General features: G+C 41.1%; 1 protein-coding gene across 1 annotated transcript in view; it reads left to right on the forward strand.

Moving 5' to 3' along the window:
* Positions 1-17,546, forward strand: part of LOC135224179 (uncharacterized) — a 39,131-nt gene extending 21,585 nt beyond the window's left edge. Inside the window, exons 3-4 of the mRNA XM_064263049.1 lie at positions 14,904-15,039; positions 17,426-17,546. Coding sequence (XP_064119119.1) covers positions 14,904-15,016 — 113 coding nt within the window. The 3' untranslated portion in view covers positions 15,017-15,039; positions 17,426-17,546. The remainder of the gene's footprint in view (positions 1-14,903; positions 15,040-17,425) is intronic.
* Positions 17,547-18,905: the final 1,359 nt, after the last annotated feature.

An 18,905-nucleotide genomic window follows, 5' to 3' on the forward strand; every position in this document is an offset into this window, starting at 1 on the left:
CATGTAACTGAGAGAATATATGACGCAACAAATATGTGCCTCAGTGTTCAAAAAACGTTGCAACCTCCTGCATGTATGTAGTAAGAAAAATAATTTTAAAATATTTTTCTTAGAAATAAATCTGTTAAAGATTTTGCCAGAGTCTTTAGCATTTTTAGAATATCCAGTCACTAAATTTTCTAGAAGTCATTTATCAAATGAGATTAACATATGAAGAACAAACCCTTCATGCCAAGCTGTATCTGAGTTAAAAATGTCATTTTGTACATGCAACTTACCCAGCAGATATATACTTAGCTATAGACTCCGTCGTTCCCGACAGAATTCAAAACTCGCGGCACACGCAACAGGTAGGTCAGGTGATCTACCATTCCCGCCGCTGGGTGGCGGGATCCGGAACCATTCCCGTTTTCTAATCAGATTTTCTCTGTCGCCGGTACGACAACAACTGTTGTTGGTTCCTCCTGCTTGGAATTCTGCTCGTTTGCCGAGAATTATTTTGGATTGACCTTTGGTGAAGTATTGTTGTTTTTCTCTGGCTTGGCATACGCTTTCGTGGACAGTTTTTGATTTTGGATAGGTTTTTTCTCTCACGATGTCTGACGCTATCGTAACACCTTTGTTTAGAGTGTGTGTAAGGGATGATTGTAAGGTTAGACTGCCGAAAGCATCGGTAGACCCTCATACGGTATGTATGAAATGTAGAGGTTCTGAATGTTCTTTTAACAATACTTGTGTAGAATGTGAAGGACTAATAGAGCAAGAGTGGAAGAATTTAACTTCTTACATTAGAAAACTAGAGAAAGATAGAGCTAGGAAGGCTTCCGCAAGGAGCTCAAGTAGGTCTTGCTCTTTTGAACCTGAAATAGAAACTAACATCGTAGGTTCTAATCTTTCACCTGTAACCTCAGCCCCTTCTCCCTGTATTGAATCCAAGGATTCATCTTCAGAGATGGAGATTATGAAGTCCTCCATCAGGAAGCTACAGAGCAAATTAAGGCTTGGAATCGAAACTTAAGGACTTGGAAAGTCGGGAACTTCGTGGCTAATGTGATCTCAGTGAAAGTGACTTGCGCAGTGATCTCAGTGCAGTGGACGGGCGTCTGATCGGCTCCGCATTGCTCCTAGGCCTAGACCTTTTTCAAACTCCCAGGAACAGGGGAGGAGGAATGTTGACAGCCGCAAGGAGGATGTGGAGCATCCCCAACGGTCAGGCGTCCCTTCGGTAGATCCTGAAGAAGCGACCCAGGCTGCCTTGGATAGCTGCAGAAAAGGCATCCTTAGAGAGTTTTTCGTCATCGCCTAAGCGTGGCTGGAGTTCGGCCTCAAAGTCACGCCCCTTGAAGAGATCTTGAATTTTGCCAAAAGGAGACGCTTTTGACTCGAGCCCTGAGCGCTTCCCTGAGGATTTTCCTTCAGGCAGTAAGAAGGCTAGACGACCTTCTCCCGCTCCCCAAGATCCGACCAAGCTTTTTCTTATAAGCCTTCAAGAGCAGTTGTCCTCCCTGGTAGCGCCTCTCTAAGGATTCTGCGCGCTGGAAAGAGACGTCTCTACCAGTGAAGAGCTCAAAGAGACTTCCCGCTAGTAGCAAGCGCTCATCTCCTTTTAGAAGAGATCTCTCTGATTCTTCCAGGCGCTCTTCTCCTCACAGGAGATCCCCTTCTAGCAGGCGCTCTCGTTGCGCCCTACAGGCGCTCCTCTCCTCCGTACAGATGTTCTCCAGGCGGTAGACATCTTGAGCTTCTCAGGAGCTCCTCTGATCGTAGCAAGTTTCCCAGCAGTAGCCGCTCTCCGAGAAGGCGCACAGTACCAGATTCGCGTAGGGATCAGGAGTCGGACTCTTCTGTTGAACGTCAAGAACTCGGTAGGCGCCAGGATCACGGCAGGCCTATCAAGCGCCAAGAGCCTAGTAAGCGCCAGGAGCTTTTCAGGCGCCAGGAGTCGAGTAAACGCCAGGATCCCATCAGGCACCAGGAGCCTTGCAGGCGCCAGGATCCCATCAGACGCCAGGAGCCTAGCAAGCACCAGGATCTCGTCAGGCGCCAGGAGCCCAGCAGGCACCAGGAGCCTCTCAGGCGCCAGGACCTTACCAGGACCCCTTCGCACGTAAGGAGCCCTTCTCCTCGCAAGACACAGGATCCTTCCAATATCTCTTCTCCATTCAAGAGCCCCCTTGCAGCTAGCAGCAACAAGCATAGATCTCATGGAAGGCGCACTCCTTCGCGTAACAGGAGTCCTTCTCCTTCTCAGATCCGCTCCCCTTCGAAGTGCTCTTCTACAGCTGGAGTGTTCGAGGAGGTCTTGGAGGAGGAGTTGCCAGTCGACCCAGTAGTTTCCGACTAGAAGAGGCTTTCATCTCTCTTACTTAGGAGTTGTTTGGGGATACACTTCAGCCAGCTGATCCTCCCTCGTCAGGATCTTTGCTTTTGAGCACTAAGTCTCCAAAAAGCCTCCTCCTTTGTGAAGATGCGTCCGACCCTTTGTATGAAGAAAGCCTTCAAAAGGCTTTGGAGAATGGCTTCAGTCAAAGAGAGAAGCGGGCAAGACGGTGTTTTCATGCCCTCCTTCCAAGCTGACGGGCAAACCTGGGAAGATGGTATGACACCAAGGAACCCATAGGCTTAGGACCTCCCTTGTCAGCAGATGCAGACTATGCCTCGCTTGTGGACTCTTCCAGGAGGCGCTCCCTCCTTTCAGCAAAGGTTACTTGGGGGATGTGTGAGCTCGACCATCTCCTCAAGGGCCTCTTCAGGACACTTGAGGTGTTCAATTTCATGGACTGGTCCCTGGGAGCTCTTGCTAAGAGAGCGCAGGACCTGGACTTCGTAAGCATGGAGGAGCTGTCGAGTGTCTTAGCCTGCCTTGATAGAGCTGTGATGGATGGTTCGGTAGAGGTTGCTTCCCTCTTTGGGCTCCGGAATCTTGAAGAAGAGGTCCGTCTACAGTTCCTTCCTGTCTAAGTCAGTCTCTCCTCTACAGAGGTCGGCTTTATTGTATTCGCCTCTTTCGAGCCACCTCTTTCCCCAGGATACAGATAAAGATATAGCCAAGTCTTTAACTGGAAAGCCACGCAGGACCTCCTTGCCCAATCAGCGAAGAGATTTTAGACCCGCTGTTCCCGTGGCCAAGAAAGAGAAAGTACCCCTTCAGCAGCCCTTTCGGGGAGCCTCCTCCTTCGAGAGCCCCTCTCAGAGGTCGGAGGCCGGATCAGAGAGGAAGACCTTCCAGAAGACCTTTCGGGAAGGCAAAGTGAGCGAGAAGTCCCTCCAGACATCGTAGGCGCCAGACTATCGAACTTTGCCAGAGTCTGGGCGCAGAGAGGGCAGACAGCTGGACCCTCTCAATCCTTGAGAGAGGATACTTGATCCCCTTCAAGGAAAATCCTCCCTTAACGAAAAAAACTCCAAGGGAATTAACGGCAAATTACAAAGATCCTGTCCGGAGTCAAGCTCTCCTGCAAGCAGTAGACCTTATGCTACAGAAGGAAGCCATAGAACTGGTGCAAGAGCTCCTCCATTCCCAGGTTTCTACAATCGGCTATTCCTAGTGCCGAAAGCCTCGGGAGGGTGGAGGCCGGTTTTAGATGTAACAAGCGCGCTGAACTTCTATGTGATAAAGAAGAAGTTCTCGATGGAGACTTCTTCCTCTGTGCTTTCTGCTCTTCGTCCAGGGGACTGGATGGTATCCCTGGACCTTCAAGATGCATATTTCCATGTGCCAATTCATCCGGCATCAAGGAAATATCTGAGATTCGTGTCGCAGGGAAGAGTCTTCCAGTTTCGAGCTCTGTGCTTCGGTCTATCGACAGCCCCTCAAGTCTTTACGGGCATCCTAAGGAATGTGGCACATTGGCTACCTTTAGAAGGGATCAGGATCTACATGTACTTGGACGACTGGCTCATACGGGCAAAATCAAAGGTTCAGTGTCTGGAGGGGACCTTTCTTTGACTCTAAAATTGACGTAGTCTCTGGACTCCTAGTCAACCTCGAGAAGTCCCAGCTGGATCCCCAGCAAGCATTGTCTATCTGGGGGATTCAGATGGATTCTCGGGGTTTTCTAGCGTCTCCATCACAAGAGAGAATAGAACACTGCCTAGCGAAGGTTGCAACTTTTCTAAAGAAAGAACATTGCTCCGCGAGGGAATGGATGAGTTTGCTGGGAACCCTCTCCTCATTGGAGTAGTTCATTTCTTTTAGGAAGGCTGCACCTCAGACCCCTTCAGTATTACCTGAAGGAGAGATGGGATCAGAGTTTCCCAGAGCTAGGAGACTCCTTTCAGCTGACAGACAAGATCAAGGAGGATCTTCGATGGTGGTTGGACCCAAAGAACTCAGCAAAGGAATATCTCTGCACCTACAGAGCCCTCTCCGAGCGTTGTTTGCCAGACGGCGGGGTCGGATTCAGGATGGGGAGGGCAACGCTGGGGCTTGGAAGAAGTGTCAGGCACCTAGAAGGGAGCACAGGGTGTCGCCTGGCATCATAAACAAGAAAGAAAGGGTTTAAAAGCCCATTGCATTTGGCTCTCATTCATTTCAAAGGCAGATCTCAGATCTGTCATTCAGATTAATTCGGACAATACGACAGCCCTCGCCTATATCAGGAAGCAAGGGGGAACTCATTCATTCTCCCTTTACAAGACAGCAAAGGAGTTGCTGCTCTGGGCTCAGGGAGAAAGAAATCTCTCTTCTCACCAGATTTGTGGCAGGGAGAAAGAAACGTTCGGCGGATCTGCTAAGCAGAAAGAACCAAGTCCTCCCCACGGAGTGGATCCTCCATCCACAAGTTTGCGAGTAGTTGTGGGAGTTATGGGGAAGACCGAATATTAGAACTTGTTTTCTTGCGACCAATTGGAACAAGAGACTGGAGAAACTATTGCTCCCGATTGCAGGGACCCAAGAGCAATAGCCATAGACGGCCTCCTGATGGATTGGACGGGCGTAGACGGTACGATTTTCCCCCCTTCAAAACTAGTAGGGGGAACGTGGATTTAAGGAAGTTTGCTTCCTCAGAAGGAGCGAAGCTGACTTTAATCGCTTCCCTTCTGGCCAGCCCTAGACTGGGTTACAGAGGTGCTGGAGTGGATAGTGGATCTTCCCAGATCGCTCCACTAAGGAGCGATCTTCTCAAACAGCCCCAACTTCGACAGGTATCACAAGAACCTCCCCGCTCTAAGTCTGACTGCCCTTCAGACTATCGAAGGACTCGTTAGAGCAAGGGGGTTTTTTTCACGCGAGGCTTCGAAAGCCATCGCAAGAGCCAGGAGACCTTCCACGTTACGCGTTTGGTACCAGTCGAAGTGGGAGGTGTTTTAGAAGATGGAGCAAGGCTCAGAAAGTATCCTCTTCCAGTACCTCTGTAACTGACAATCGCGGATTTTCTTCTTTACCTAAGAAGAAAATGTAATTTAGCCGTTTCAACGATAAAAGGATTAACAGGGAAACGGGGCAATAGCTTGGGCCCTTCTCTTTTCAGGCATAGAGGCTTGGATGTTTCAGAGAACAAGGATCTGCATGATCTTATTAGGGGTCTTTCAAGACCCCGAAAAGCCAGACCAAGCAGAACCCTAGTTGGAACTTGGATGTGGTCCTTCAATACCTTATGTCCGGGAAAAAACAAGGTTCGTACCTTCCTCATAAAAAAGGATTTCCTTTAGAGACTTGACGAGGAAGTACATTGTTCCTGTTCGCCCTAGTGATAGCGAAAAGGGTAAAAAGTAAGTGAGGGCTTCAAGCATTGGAAGGCAGAGTTGGATTTAAGAAGAGCTCGCTATTTGCTCTTTCAAGCCTCTCTTCTTAGCGGAAGAATGAGAACCCTTGAAAGCCATGGCCAAGAAGCTTCCCCCCCTGAAGTGAAAGGGCTTTCTTCGATTACAGGGGAAGAGCCGGAGAGGACTTTATGTCCTGTCAGAGCCCTCAAGTTTTATTTACAAAGGAGTCTCAACTAGGAGGTACAGAAGAAAGTCTATGGTGCTCGGTCAAGGATCCGAAAAGACCATTTCGAAAAAAACGCACTAACGTTTTTTTCATAAAGGGGGGACGTAATTAAGGAGGCTCATCTCTCCTGTGGTGACGAGAGCACTTAAGCTCCTCAGAGTGAAGGCGCATGGAAGTGAGGGGGGCCATAAAGCAAAAAACCTTCAATGGCTTTTCACAACCAAAGGGGGGGGACGTGGGTTTTTTTGGTTTTCTCCAGGTCTTTTGAGAAGAGTTTTCCACTTACTGGAGGTGTAACTCGGTATTCGCTTCTCATTACTTAAAAGATGTGAGGTTTACATATGAGAAGTGCTTCTCACTCGGAGCTTACGTATCCATGGATTCAGTGCTGGGAAGAGGAGCTGAGGTTAATCCTACTTAGTTTAGCTTAGTTTTTTTTTTTAACTTTGTGGTGTTTGTTTTTATGGTTGATTGGAAGAGGGGTATATAGGAATAGCCCCCCCTACCCCCCCCTTTCAATTCCTAGCTCTAACATTGTTTAGATGGTCAGGTTGGTCGGGATTGACTTTAGTTCTCCTCGTTGTGTAATTTTTTATAAAACCTAAAGCTCTGTCATGTAAGAGGGCTAGCCCCCATTGATATGATACAGGTCAGGCTCTGTCATATAAGCGGGGTCAGCCCCCATTGACACGATCCATATAGGCTCTGTCGCGTAAGCGGGCTAGCCCCCATTGACATGATCCAGAAGGGCTATTCAGTTATAGGTCGCTACCTCGCTGAGGCTCTCGAGGCATGCAGGCTCATAGACAGTAATCATGAGGTAAGAACCAAGGGTTTTATATCCTACAACATTTGTCGTTTCCTGTTATTATTTTTTGTATCTAGCTGTTGTTAAGATACAATAAAGTTTTGTACATACTTACCTGGCAGATATATACGATTAATGGCCCACCCAGCCTCCCCTCAGAGACAGGTGGAAGAGAAAATCTGATTAGAAAAACAGGAATGGTTCCGGATCCCGCACCCAGCGGCGGGAATGGTAGATCACCATGACCCTACCTGAGCGTGTTGCCGCGAGTTTTGCAATTCTGTCGGAAGCGACGGAGTCTATAGCTAAGTATATATCTGCCAGGTAAGTATGTACAAAACTTTATTGTATCTTAACAATATCATATTTTTTGCTTGGGTTAAACCGTTTACTGAAAATGGTTTTGAGAGCCTTTTGGATAGCTAGCAAAGGTTTAACTCCTTGCATTTTTTAACATATACTTTACTCTATTAATGTTAATGTATACGTATATTTATGTTGAGTATAAATACAGCATATGTATAAAAAACCAGCAAGTACCAATACAGGCAGTCCCCGGGTTACGACGGGGGTTCCGTTCTTGAGGGCGGCGTAAGCCGAAAATCGTCGTAAGCCGGAACGACACTTGAAATATGCCTTAAACTAAGAAAAGTTAGAGAGAGCCTTACCTGTGTGACATGCAAGTATATTGCATGATGTGTAGTGTGGTTATTTCAATGGCAAAGGATGGTTCTTGAAGGTATAATTCTTTATTAAACTCTTGTGTGACACTATAAAGCCCACCTGTACTACACTTAATCCTTAGGTTAGATTATACCACTAAACACTATTATACACTGTACACTAATCCTTTGGTAGATCCTGGAGTACACTAAAATCCCAGTCTGGTAGCTCTGGAAGGTAACAAAAGTATCAACACAATTAGTACAAAATACTACACAAAGTCCTGAATGCAATATGTAAATTATAGATATCAAGAGTAAAAGAGTTAATGTATGTTAATTAATTCCTTACTTTTAGTTTTATAATTCCTTACTTTGAGTTATATCAAGAGTAAAAAAGTTAATGGTATGTGAATTAATTCCTTACTTTTAGTTTAAAGTTGTCATGCTATGTAACCCTGGATGCACAAAGTCTTATGTGGCCCCATAGCCTACATCATTCAGGGGGTTCTGGAATGTACAAAAATAATTAGTATGTCAGTAAGTACTCTATGCATAGTAAGTTACATACAGTAATATGCACCATACAGTGGTTTAATATCACATATATAACCATGTATAAAACTTAGTTAATGTATGTTAAATTAATTCCTTACCTTTAGTTTAAAGTTGTCGTGCTATGTAACCCTGGATGCACAAAGTCTTATGTGGCCCCATAGCCTACATCATTCAGGGGGTTCTGGAATGTACAAAAAATAATTTTTGTCAGTAAGTACTCTATGCATAGTAAGTTACATACAGTTAATATGCACCATACATGGTTTAATATCAACTGGTATGCATAGTAATGATTGGTCTACAACCCCCTGTTCAGCAGGGCAGAGTGACAGTATGTACGTAATTCCATGAGGGACCTGATCACTTATTCCCATGTGAGAGATCTTGGTTCACTTTTTTTTTTTAGTATGTACGTATATAAAAAACTTTTAACTTTTAATGTATGTTTTTACTACACTATGGTATAATTCCTTACCTTTATGTTATGTAGTAACCCTGGACAAAGTTTTATGTGGGGGGCCCCCATAGCCTTGCAATTTTTCATGGAGGGGGGTCCTGGGTTTTCTGGAATGTACCAAAAAAGTATCAAAGTTAAGTCATGTTATGTATGTTTAGTACAAGTTACACTACAGTAAACCATACGGTTACCAGTGGTTTTATACATGTATGTACATAATCAAACTTGGGTTGGTTGGGAAAATTCCTGTAAAAAAAAAAAAAGGTTATGTACGTATGTAATACTACTGTATGCAAAAAACCTTACTGTTCATACTTTGTTACACTACATGTTACATGTGATACGTTATACCTTTTCTGAAGGGTTTTTTTTCCATCATCCAAAAATGGTGCTTCTACTTGTAGTTATCCCTTGATGACACTTGTAGTAGTAATTTGTTAGTAACAACCTGGAGTTGTGTGAAAAATGTGGTTCTGGAAGGAAAAAGTAACAAAATTAGTGTACAAAATATACACTACAGAAAGTTGTGAATGCAATATGTTTAATTACTGTAGATATATCAAGAGTACTAAAAGAGTTAATGTATGTTAATTAATTCCTTACTTTTAGTTTAAAGTTGGTCGTTCAATGTAACCCTGGATGGACAAAGTCTTATGTGGCCCCCCCATAGCTACATCATTCAGGGGACTCTGGAATGTACAAAAAATAATTTTGTCAGTAAGTCCTCTATTGCAGAGTAAGTTAACATACAGTTTACTATTTGCCACCACCCACCAGTGGTTAAAATATCACATATAACATGTAGTAATGTTATAATTAAAAACTTAATTTAGAAATTCCTTACATAACTTACCAACTTTTAGTGAGTCTCAAAGCTGTTACCTAGGTTGTGGGGAGATGGAGGTGGAGGTGTAGAGCATCATGATAAGGATGCATTCCCAAACCTAACTTCAGTGTGCTTTATCACAGATAACAGGCTAGGATGATGGCAGTCTGGAATGAAGAATTAATATTAAAGGGTTGGACAGTATGTAACCACTTAGGTGTACAAAATTTATTGTAACGTATGGCAAACATTAAACACAACTGAGAATTCCTTACCTTCAGCAAAATGAAGACATGTAGGCTATGTAGAGGTCTGGTTTATGTAAGTCACAGGTGCATGCCAGTCTGGAATGATAATGTAATAGTACATATGATTATATAGTATGTGTTACATACATAACATGGTTATTACATATGTAATAATAAAACATTAATAAAAAAAAAAAATGTCCTTACCAATTCTAGTGGTTGGCTTGCTTACTGGGATGGCCATATGGTACATGAGAGTGGGTGGCTGGCTATGGAGTGGGATGGGCAGGTGCTTGGGAGTCTGGAATGATAAAAAATATATAAAATGATAGTTACTACTACTGTAACTACTGCACATGTTATTACTGTTTGACATATGTAGTGTGTATACGGTATGGTTCATAAAAAAAAAATAAAAAAATGAAGAATTCTTTTTTACCTGGAGGAATGGGAGAGGGTGATACTACTCGTATCAACTGATTTGGGCTCTGGAGAGGTGATACTCGTATCAACTGATGAGGGAACATCTAGATCTGGAAAGAATGATAGGGTACATAAATATATTATAAGGTGGATGTAATTGTAGCATATGTACACTTTTAATAAAATTTCTATTAGCAATTTATAAAACATTTTATACAAATTTGTTAGGATTCCTTACCTGATGTATAGGGCGAGGCATCAAAACCATGGAAAGGCTCAGGGTCATCTGGGTCACTGTAACTATCAAAGGGGTCTGAAATGAAAAAAAAAAAAAATAATAAGGTTATGCAACATCAAACACATTGTACCACTATGTAAGTTACAGTGTACGTATGTATGTAGGGTGTAAACAATTTCCAACATGAAAAATGAGAACAAAATGAAATTGCTTACCTGATTGTACACGTACAGGTGGGCGGGCTGGATAACAGAGGGGTTCCAGGTACAGGGGGATCTGGAACTGTCACAGGTAGTACAGGGAGATCTGGAACTGTCACAGGGTAGTACAGGGAGATTCTGGACTGGTCACAGGTAGTACAGGGGGGATCTGGAAAACTGTCACCACTTCTGCAATAAAATTACAAATGATGAAAATTAATGAAGTTACAATTTACTCTTACATTTAGTTGTACATTAAAAAATTAAACACATTTTAATATGTACACTATGTAAACACATAATTAGTTTAAAATAAAAAAACAGTTTTTCAGAAATTCCTTACCAGGACTAGGAGTGGGGAGGTGGTGGTACTGGAGACTTGTGAAAGAAAGTGTCAAGCCTGGACTGCACACTTCTCTTCGTCTGCTTCTCCTTCAGGGTCTCCTTGTAGAAAGTCACCAAATCCATGATTCCTCTCTTGATTTTGTCAAACCTAGAAACCGTTAGGGTCTTCTGCCTCAAAAGAAAAAGCCAAGGCTCTCTCCAGGGATGAGTAAAAAAAAACCCTCTGACAAGCCTTTCAACAGTTTAATGACCTGGGTTTTGGCTCTGGTGCCGGCCCCTCCTCTTCCTCAATCATTTGTTTGTTCAAGTTCAAGTAAGTCCTCTGCAGACAATTCCTCTCCATGGGAAGCCAGCAGCCTCTGTTACTCATCAGTTCAAGATCTAGTTTCAGCCTCTTGCTTAGCCCTACGATCTTCCTCGTCACAGTCTCGACGTCTTCTGCCTGGTCAAAGCCTTCAAAACTGTGCACAACTGTGGACACAGTTTCTTCCAGGCCCCATTTAAAGTGGTCGTCTTCACCTCGTCCCAAGCACTTGCAATATTTTTCACTGCATCAGGCAAATGTTTGTAGCCCTTCCAGAATTGCTTCAGTGTAACAACTCCTTGTTAGCTTCTATGGCCCTCAAGCAAAACGTATGGTCCTTCTAAGGTAGTAAGCCTTGAAATTAGCTATTACTCCCTGGTCCATTGGCTGTATCAGCGATGTGGTATTGGGTGGGAGGTACACCACCTTCACATTAGATGCATTGTCGCTCAAAGTTTGAAGGGTGACCAGTTGGGGCATTGTCCAGGACTAAGAGGGGGGCCCTTTAAAAGGGCCAGGACCCTTCGAAAGTTCAAACGACCCGCTCCCACTGCTGGCACGAAATGGTCATTTGAAAAAACCAATCTTCGAAGACCATTTAAGGTACCCAAGCCTTCTTGTTTGATTTTCCAAATCACAGGGGTTGACTCTTGAAAATGCCCTTGAAAGCCCTGGGATTCTCGGCCAAATACACCAGCAAGGGCTTCAGTTTCATAAATTCACCACTTGGCATTGGCCCCAAACAGCAAAGTCAGTCGCTCCTTTCCAGCTTTATGGCCAGGTGCTGGACTTCTCCTCCTTGGAAAGGTACGTTCGATTTGGCATTCTTTTCCAAAATAATCCAGACTCATCCACATTAAAGACTTGGTCAGCCGTGTAACCACCTCCTTTAATTATCTCAGCCAAACCACCTGGAAAACTTTCTGCTGCTTCGCTATCAGGCACTAGCAGCTTCACCTTGCAGCTTCACATTATGCAAATTTGCACGAGCCTTAAAACGGTTAAACCAACCTCTACTCGCGGAAAATTCACCACCAGCACTGCCTTCGCCAAACTTTTTCACTACTGCTTCATGCAGCGCTCTAGCCTTCTCCTGGATCACACTTAAGCTCACCCCCACCGGAAACACGTCGCTGGTTCTGGTCCTCCAGCCAGATCATGAGGCAATTTCTCCATTTCAACAATGCTCTGGCTACGTTGCTTCTCATTTATCACCGTTGACTTCATCGGTGCAGCATCCTTAACATGCTTCAGAATACGTTCCTTGTCCTTCACAATGGTTACCACCGTGGTCCGTGCTCAAGCCTAAAGAACGGCCTATTTTCGGTGTTAGTTTCTCCCTTCTCCGAACGCTTTATCACGTCATATTTGACCGCCTCCATCGATGAACCTTCCTCTTCTTGGATGAACTATCATCGAGGAAGTACTTTGGCGTTTAGGAGCCATTGTAATTTGCGAAAATGGCAAGGAATTTATTTCAGCAACGTCTTTAGCACACAACCTAGTGAAATGCAGGCAGGCACGCGATTGAAGTGGCGTCCTTTCGTATTGTTACGCTTGGCGTCCTTCGACCGTCCGAGGTCGTTGTTCGGTCAATTTACCATACAGTTTAATAGCGTTAATTAATTTATGCACCTCCGCTCAAAACTAGTTCTGCATATGAGGTATCGTTAAAAAGCATAACAAACACGTCGTTAACCTTGGAATTTGTGTTGTAATCTAACCAGAAACTTAGTTTTTTTAATTATGTACTGGAAACAAGCAATGATTTTTTTTCATTATTTATTTGCGCTTTTTGGACTGTTTTTTAAACTGCGCATCCCAAGCTAGTGTATTCATTCGCCCACAAACTAGTTCCGCATATGCGGCGTCACTAAAAAATTCAAAACAAAAAATACAAAAAGAAAAAAAAAAAAGTGTCAAAAATCATTCATAAACCTCAAAATTTTTTGTTGTAATGTAACCAAAAACATATTTTTATTATGTACTGTGCTAAACTATAAAGGATTTTTATCATAGCATGCGTTTTTTCGTTTTTTAAAAGCGTCGTTAACTCGGAGCGTCGGAAGCGTCAGCGTCGTAACCTCGGAACAAGCGTCGTAACCCAGGACGGAATTTCCATTGAATATTTAAGAAAAAGCGTCGTAACCTCAGAACGTCGTAAGCCGGAACCGTCGTAACCCCGGGAGGGGGAGGGACCGACCTGTACAGAGTAGTGCCTCAGGTTACCAAAAAATCAATCCGGTTTCCAAAGCGGGGGTCCTTCGTAACTGATTTTTCTTATCCAGAACTACGTTTTACGTGTAAATTTTTTGCCGGAATTTTGTTTCAAGCCCTACAAAAACACCACACCCACAGTAAAATTTTTATAATTTAAAGGCTTAAAATTGGGACCAATTAAACAGTGAAATATTACAATTTGGACCATTCAATATCTAACCTAACTGTTACTGTACTTATAAATAGTGTATTAGTGTACAAGGGGGGTACAACGAAAATACTGTATGTATGTGTGTAGTAAAATAAGGAACATTAAATTTTGATTGAGGCGATGTCTGAAAGTGACCGACAGAGGAGGAGAAAAACGGCAAGGAAAACATGAACACATAACTTTACGAAAACATTAAAAAATGGCAGAAAACATTAACACTAAACTTTATGAAATCACTAACACGAATTTAAGTTAATGAAACAAATCTACATGAATGAACGAATTTCACTGTTGTACGATAATGCTGCTGAAAGGAAAGGTCGAGGAACTCCCTTACGTAGATGCATGATGGGATAGATACTGACCAAAACAGGAGAGCAGGATCTTATGGCGGTAACTAGCATCAGGAACCAAGGGGAGAGTGGGAGGATGGTGGCGAGTCTACTGAGTTGGCGGCGCGCCAGTTTTAAAATTGTTCGTGGAGGCCCAGGCTAATCTCGGACTTTACAGCACACCCTTTCGCAAAACCTGAATTATTTTCGTACACAGAAGCAAAAAAAAAAAAAAAAAATCTACGTCTTTGCCTTCGTAACCTGAATTTTTGTACGTAGGGACTTTCATATGTAGGGGTATGACTGTCCTTCTTCAGGGGGGGGCCAGTGCTAGGAAGGGAGTTGAGAAAAAAACTTATAATCACTAGTTTTGTTAAACTTGATAGGAAAACCTTCCAGATTCTTGTGTTTTGGCTTTTGTTACAGAATAATATTTCCTTTATTACAAAATTATGTTTCTTTTACCGTTAGCATCATTGCCTGTGGTTGTATCTAGTTTCCGTGCATATATTATGCTTATCTAAGTTATATGAAGCTTTTTAATTTTTTTTTGTTAGGGAACATGTAAGACTTATTGCAAAAACTTTTTACGATATTATATAAGACCTTATTTCAATGGGGTGCCAAACCATAGAGTTTTGTAAGAGGTGTAACCACCCCATATCACAAACAAAAAGGTTTCCTTTTGTATGGCCATTCTGCCCAGGGCACAGTATTTCAAACTGATTTGTCTCTTATCATGACTTGTTACAAATTTAAATAACTAACAAGTAACTAGGGCTACCAGTCAAGCCTTTTGTGAAACTGTGGTTTACATGTGTATATAAGGGAAATTTTTAAGCTGATTTTAGGAAACTTTTCGTATTTTGTATTATTTCTTTTTCAATTTATAGCCCGTAATGTATCGCAGAAAGGAAATAGTTCAGTTTTTCAATACATAATTATCGTTATGTCTTGCATTGATTACATATTTTGCATACCAATGGCTTGAGTTGATTGATGCCCCATGTTTTGATATGACTAAAGAAGTAGAGTATACTTTGACTTCAGCTTCCCTGATCATATATCCTTTGCTGTAGATTTTGTCAAGTATCTAATGGCTCAGAAGTATAATTATCCTCCACGTTTTATTTAGGAACTGGATGAAGAAACAAAACGTTTCTTATCACTGGAGCTCTCAACACGTGAAGAAACCCTGAAAAATTGGACGACTGGATGCGTTGAGGAAGGTACAGAAACACAAATATGATACTGGTTCCATGGAAGCTACAAGTAAGGAAATGGGGCCAAATATACCATCAGAAAAATTATATACTACTGTATGATTATCTGATGTTGAAACATTTCATTTATTGTTTTTTGTTATACTTTTTATCTGATAATTGTAGAGCAATAAAGTGAAAGTTCCTCAATATTAGCTACAGTTCACATAGCTAATAGTGAAAGAATTTATACCAAGTGCAGATTCTGTTTCCTTAAAAATTCTCCTTCCTCTGATCAGAAAAGCATATCTTCTTATGTGAGTACTGAGAATTTCAAGTATCATTTCACATTCTGGCTTGCAGGTTCATCAGATTTAATATTCAATTTCATAACTTGAGACACTAAGTATATGAGAATTTTGAAATATATTTCCATGCTTCTATAGACTTAGAATAAGCATAGGAGAATGTTGAAATACTTGTCCTTGCTTTAGATTTGAGAGAACATGAATAGCTGGAACTGTGTTAATTAAGTTTATGTAATATGTATATTTAATTCCAGTGCATGAAATACCTGTCAGCCATTACATGCACATTCCTTGTGTTGCTCATAGTACAAACAGCACTAATTCTGTTTCAGTTCTTAACAAACTTGCACGTTTAGGATTCATTGACAGTGCAAGCATTTCCACTTTTAGTTGTAATCTATCTAAAAGTATCATTTTTTATTTTCATTTATACTGTATTTGAAGTTATAATAATTTTCCCATTCTTTTCCTTGCTGAAATTTTATTTTTTTGCAACCAAATTTATTTTTTGGTTTCATGCATGTTAGTTTTACCCATTACACAAATTGCAGTTAGTATGAGATATAATTATAAATGGAAAATTATCATTTTAGTACCATGGTCTTCATTCAGGTCCAGGATAGAGTAGGGTAATCGTTTGTTGACATTAGACTAACTTAATGAACCAGGTTTAAGCACTGTGTAGTTAGTTTTAATATAGAGCCTGTTATTGTGTCCAGACTTTTGATACTCTGTATGGTGGAAAAAGTTATTTCTTTAAAGAGGTTACAACAGCTAATAACTTGAAAACACTTTCAAAGCAACATTTCAGCTGTAGATAGCTAAGATGGGTGGTGGTGAATATTAATTAATACAATGAAGAAGCAGAAACAGGCCACTGAGTTATTTTCCAACTTTCTCATGGGAAAGGCACTAAGATGGCTGAGTTTCAACATATGAAAGAAGTCTGAATGGCCATTGGCTTGCAAAAAACAACCTTGCACAAGTTAAAGTACTATATATGAAAAAAAAAAAAATATGGGGAACAACAGGAATAAAGTAACAGTTATTTCAACCAGCATAAACATGCATTAAATATGAATAGCACAAGAAGTCAGAAAACCAAGTGCATGGGGCACTTTAGTGTTACAGCCTTTCTTAAACACTTGGGCATTGGCATCAGCAATAGTGCCATGTACATTTTAATTATACATTAAAATATGGCAACATAATGATGGGGCATCTCAACAGAGGCGAATGGTACGCAACAGTTCTTTGATACATAGTATAAAGCAGTACAAGAAGTTTACCCCATATATTTTTATAGTTTATGGAAGGTGTTCAAATAAGATAGATTCCAGTTATGGTGGATTCATAGTTATGATTGTTTGGAAAAAAGAAACAAGCACTTCAGCTATTTTGTCTGTAAGATAAAGGCAGTGGTAGGATGTTGACATCCAGACTGTTTATGGCAACTGGAGTCATAACAGTAATCCCACAACTCCTGAAACCTTGTTATTTATCAGTTACATAATGTTTTATTAGTCTCCTAATCTGAATGATAAACATGAAGTACAACAGAGTAGGATAGGTTTATTGAATTATTGTTAGCTCTGAATTATAATTCAGTGCTGAGATGTAGTCTATACTATAGTTACTAATCAGAATTTTTTTTTACTTGATCAAAAGCTCAGTACATACTGTCCATTGTCTCCAAAACCAAAGTTTAGTCATTTTGTCAAAATGTTAAAGAATCATTGGGAAAACTTTGCAATTTTTTTTCTCTTTGGAATGTCTCATTATGAACCAATATTTTCTGTACATGATAGCCAGTATCTACCTCATCAACTTTCCAACCAAGTTTTAGTGATGATGATGTCAACAGGTTGTCCAGAATGTTATAGTCTTCCAGTAGTTGATTTTGTTGAATGTCTTGAATGTCATCAGCATATTTGGCAGTCTCTTCCATCTTGTACTTGTTTGCTGTACAATAAGATAAGTGTAATGACCTAGTGAATAAGAAGAAATAAATACAGGACTTCCTTTGGGTTAGCATGCCTGAGGTAGGTACTTTCATTTCTAGATTGGTCTAGCTTTCAAATTAAGTAGTTTCAGGTAATTATAAAGCATTGATTTATATTTGTCACTTGAATTACTTTTTCTTTGCAGTTACTATGTTAACTTGCAAGATTCGAAACTTACAAGAGGTACTTCTGAAGAATAAGAAAGATAAACCTGCACGGTGTCACTTAATTGAATTGATTGCACGGGAGAAAGAAATTAATGAAGCATTAGACGAATGGACTACAAGCGTTTTGAATGGCTTTTAGAAAGCTTAATCTGGAATATAAACCATTCCCAAACGTAAGTGGCTCATGTATTTTCATTGATAATGGCATCGTCATCATCATCATCATCATCATCCTGAGTTTTGCACACACTTGAAGATAGTTTTAGTTAACCTGTCTTGAACTAAAAATATGAAATTATCACTGATTATTGATTTTAATTCACAGAGTTGGCTCTGTGCTTTGCCAGATTTAAATGTACGTATACAGGAAGAGGTTTTGAAACTGGTCATATTTTTTCCTCATCCCAGGGCAGTTTAAGTGAGCTTGGCTTTTCTTATTGAGCAATTTGAAGTTGCAGTAGTACCTCAGACTTCGAACTTAATCCGTTCCGGAAGACTTGTTGAATAAATTTGTTATAAATATGAAACAAATACCTATCCCCATAAGAAATAATGGGAATCAGGATCATTTGTTCCAACCAACTCAAAAGTCCCCCTTTCAAAATTTTTTTTCTGTTATTAATGTGTTCAAAAAGTTAAAATTAAAAGTGTAAAGTAATAAAAACGGTATACATTCTATGAAGTAAAATTTGAAATTGTTTCTTTGTACAATTTTACGAACTGTTTGGTGAAAATGGCGCACAGCTGGCTGGGGATGGAGGGAGGAGAGACAGGAACCCCTTGAGGAAACTGAAATGGTTTGCAGTAGGCAAAGGTTGATAACAAAACTTAATTTTATTCACGTTTTACAAGATGATCAAAAGAATCGATAGTGTGCATCCCGTTTCTGTGTGTGTGTGTGCGTGCGTGTGAAGAGAGAGAGAGAGAGAGATAGTAATCAGCTGTATGATTGTAGATGTGTGTACACATGGATCTCAAGTGCATGAAAGAGATTATGCAACAATACATCAACTTACTGTGGCAAACGGCAAAAATTTAAAATATGCAACATGAGGATTTTGCAAACAAATAATAAGTACTAGAAAATGAAGAAAAGAAAGGAGATTAAATAACTTTTCACAAGGAAGTCGTTTAAAAATACAATAAAAAATGCAGAAGCCGAATGTAGCATCAGTGAGTTTATTGTGAAGCTAAGTTACTTTTACATTGATAAAAAACTGTAAAAGCCAATTGTCACTAGATAGGTATTTTACTGTACAAAAAGAAGTGATTTGGTTAGTGAAAGAATGGGCGAATCATCCCAGCCCAGCTAGTAAGTCAGTAGGGAGGGGCAGACCCCCGTCTTCACTCTCCTCTCTCTGTGGTCTTACTCATTGCACCGAATACTGACTCCAGGTAATATTTTTTATTTTGTTCATGAAAAAACTTACCTGTCAGATATATATATAGCTGTATTTT

The sequence above is a fragment of the Macrobrachium nipponense genome, chromosome 10 (genome assembly GCF_015104395.2).
Source record: "Macrobrachium nipponense isolate FS-2020 chromosome 10, ASM1510439v2, whole genome shotgun sequence".
NCBI lineage: Eukaryota > Metazoa > Arthropoda > Malacostraca > Decapoda > Palaemonidae > Macrobrachium > Macrobrachium nipponense.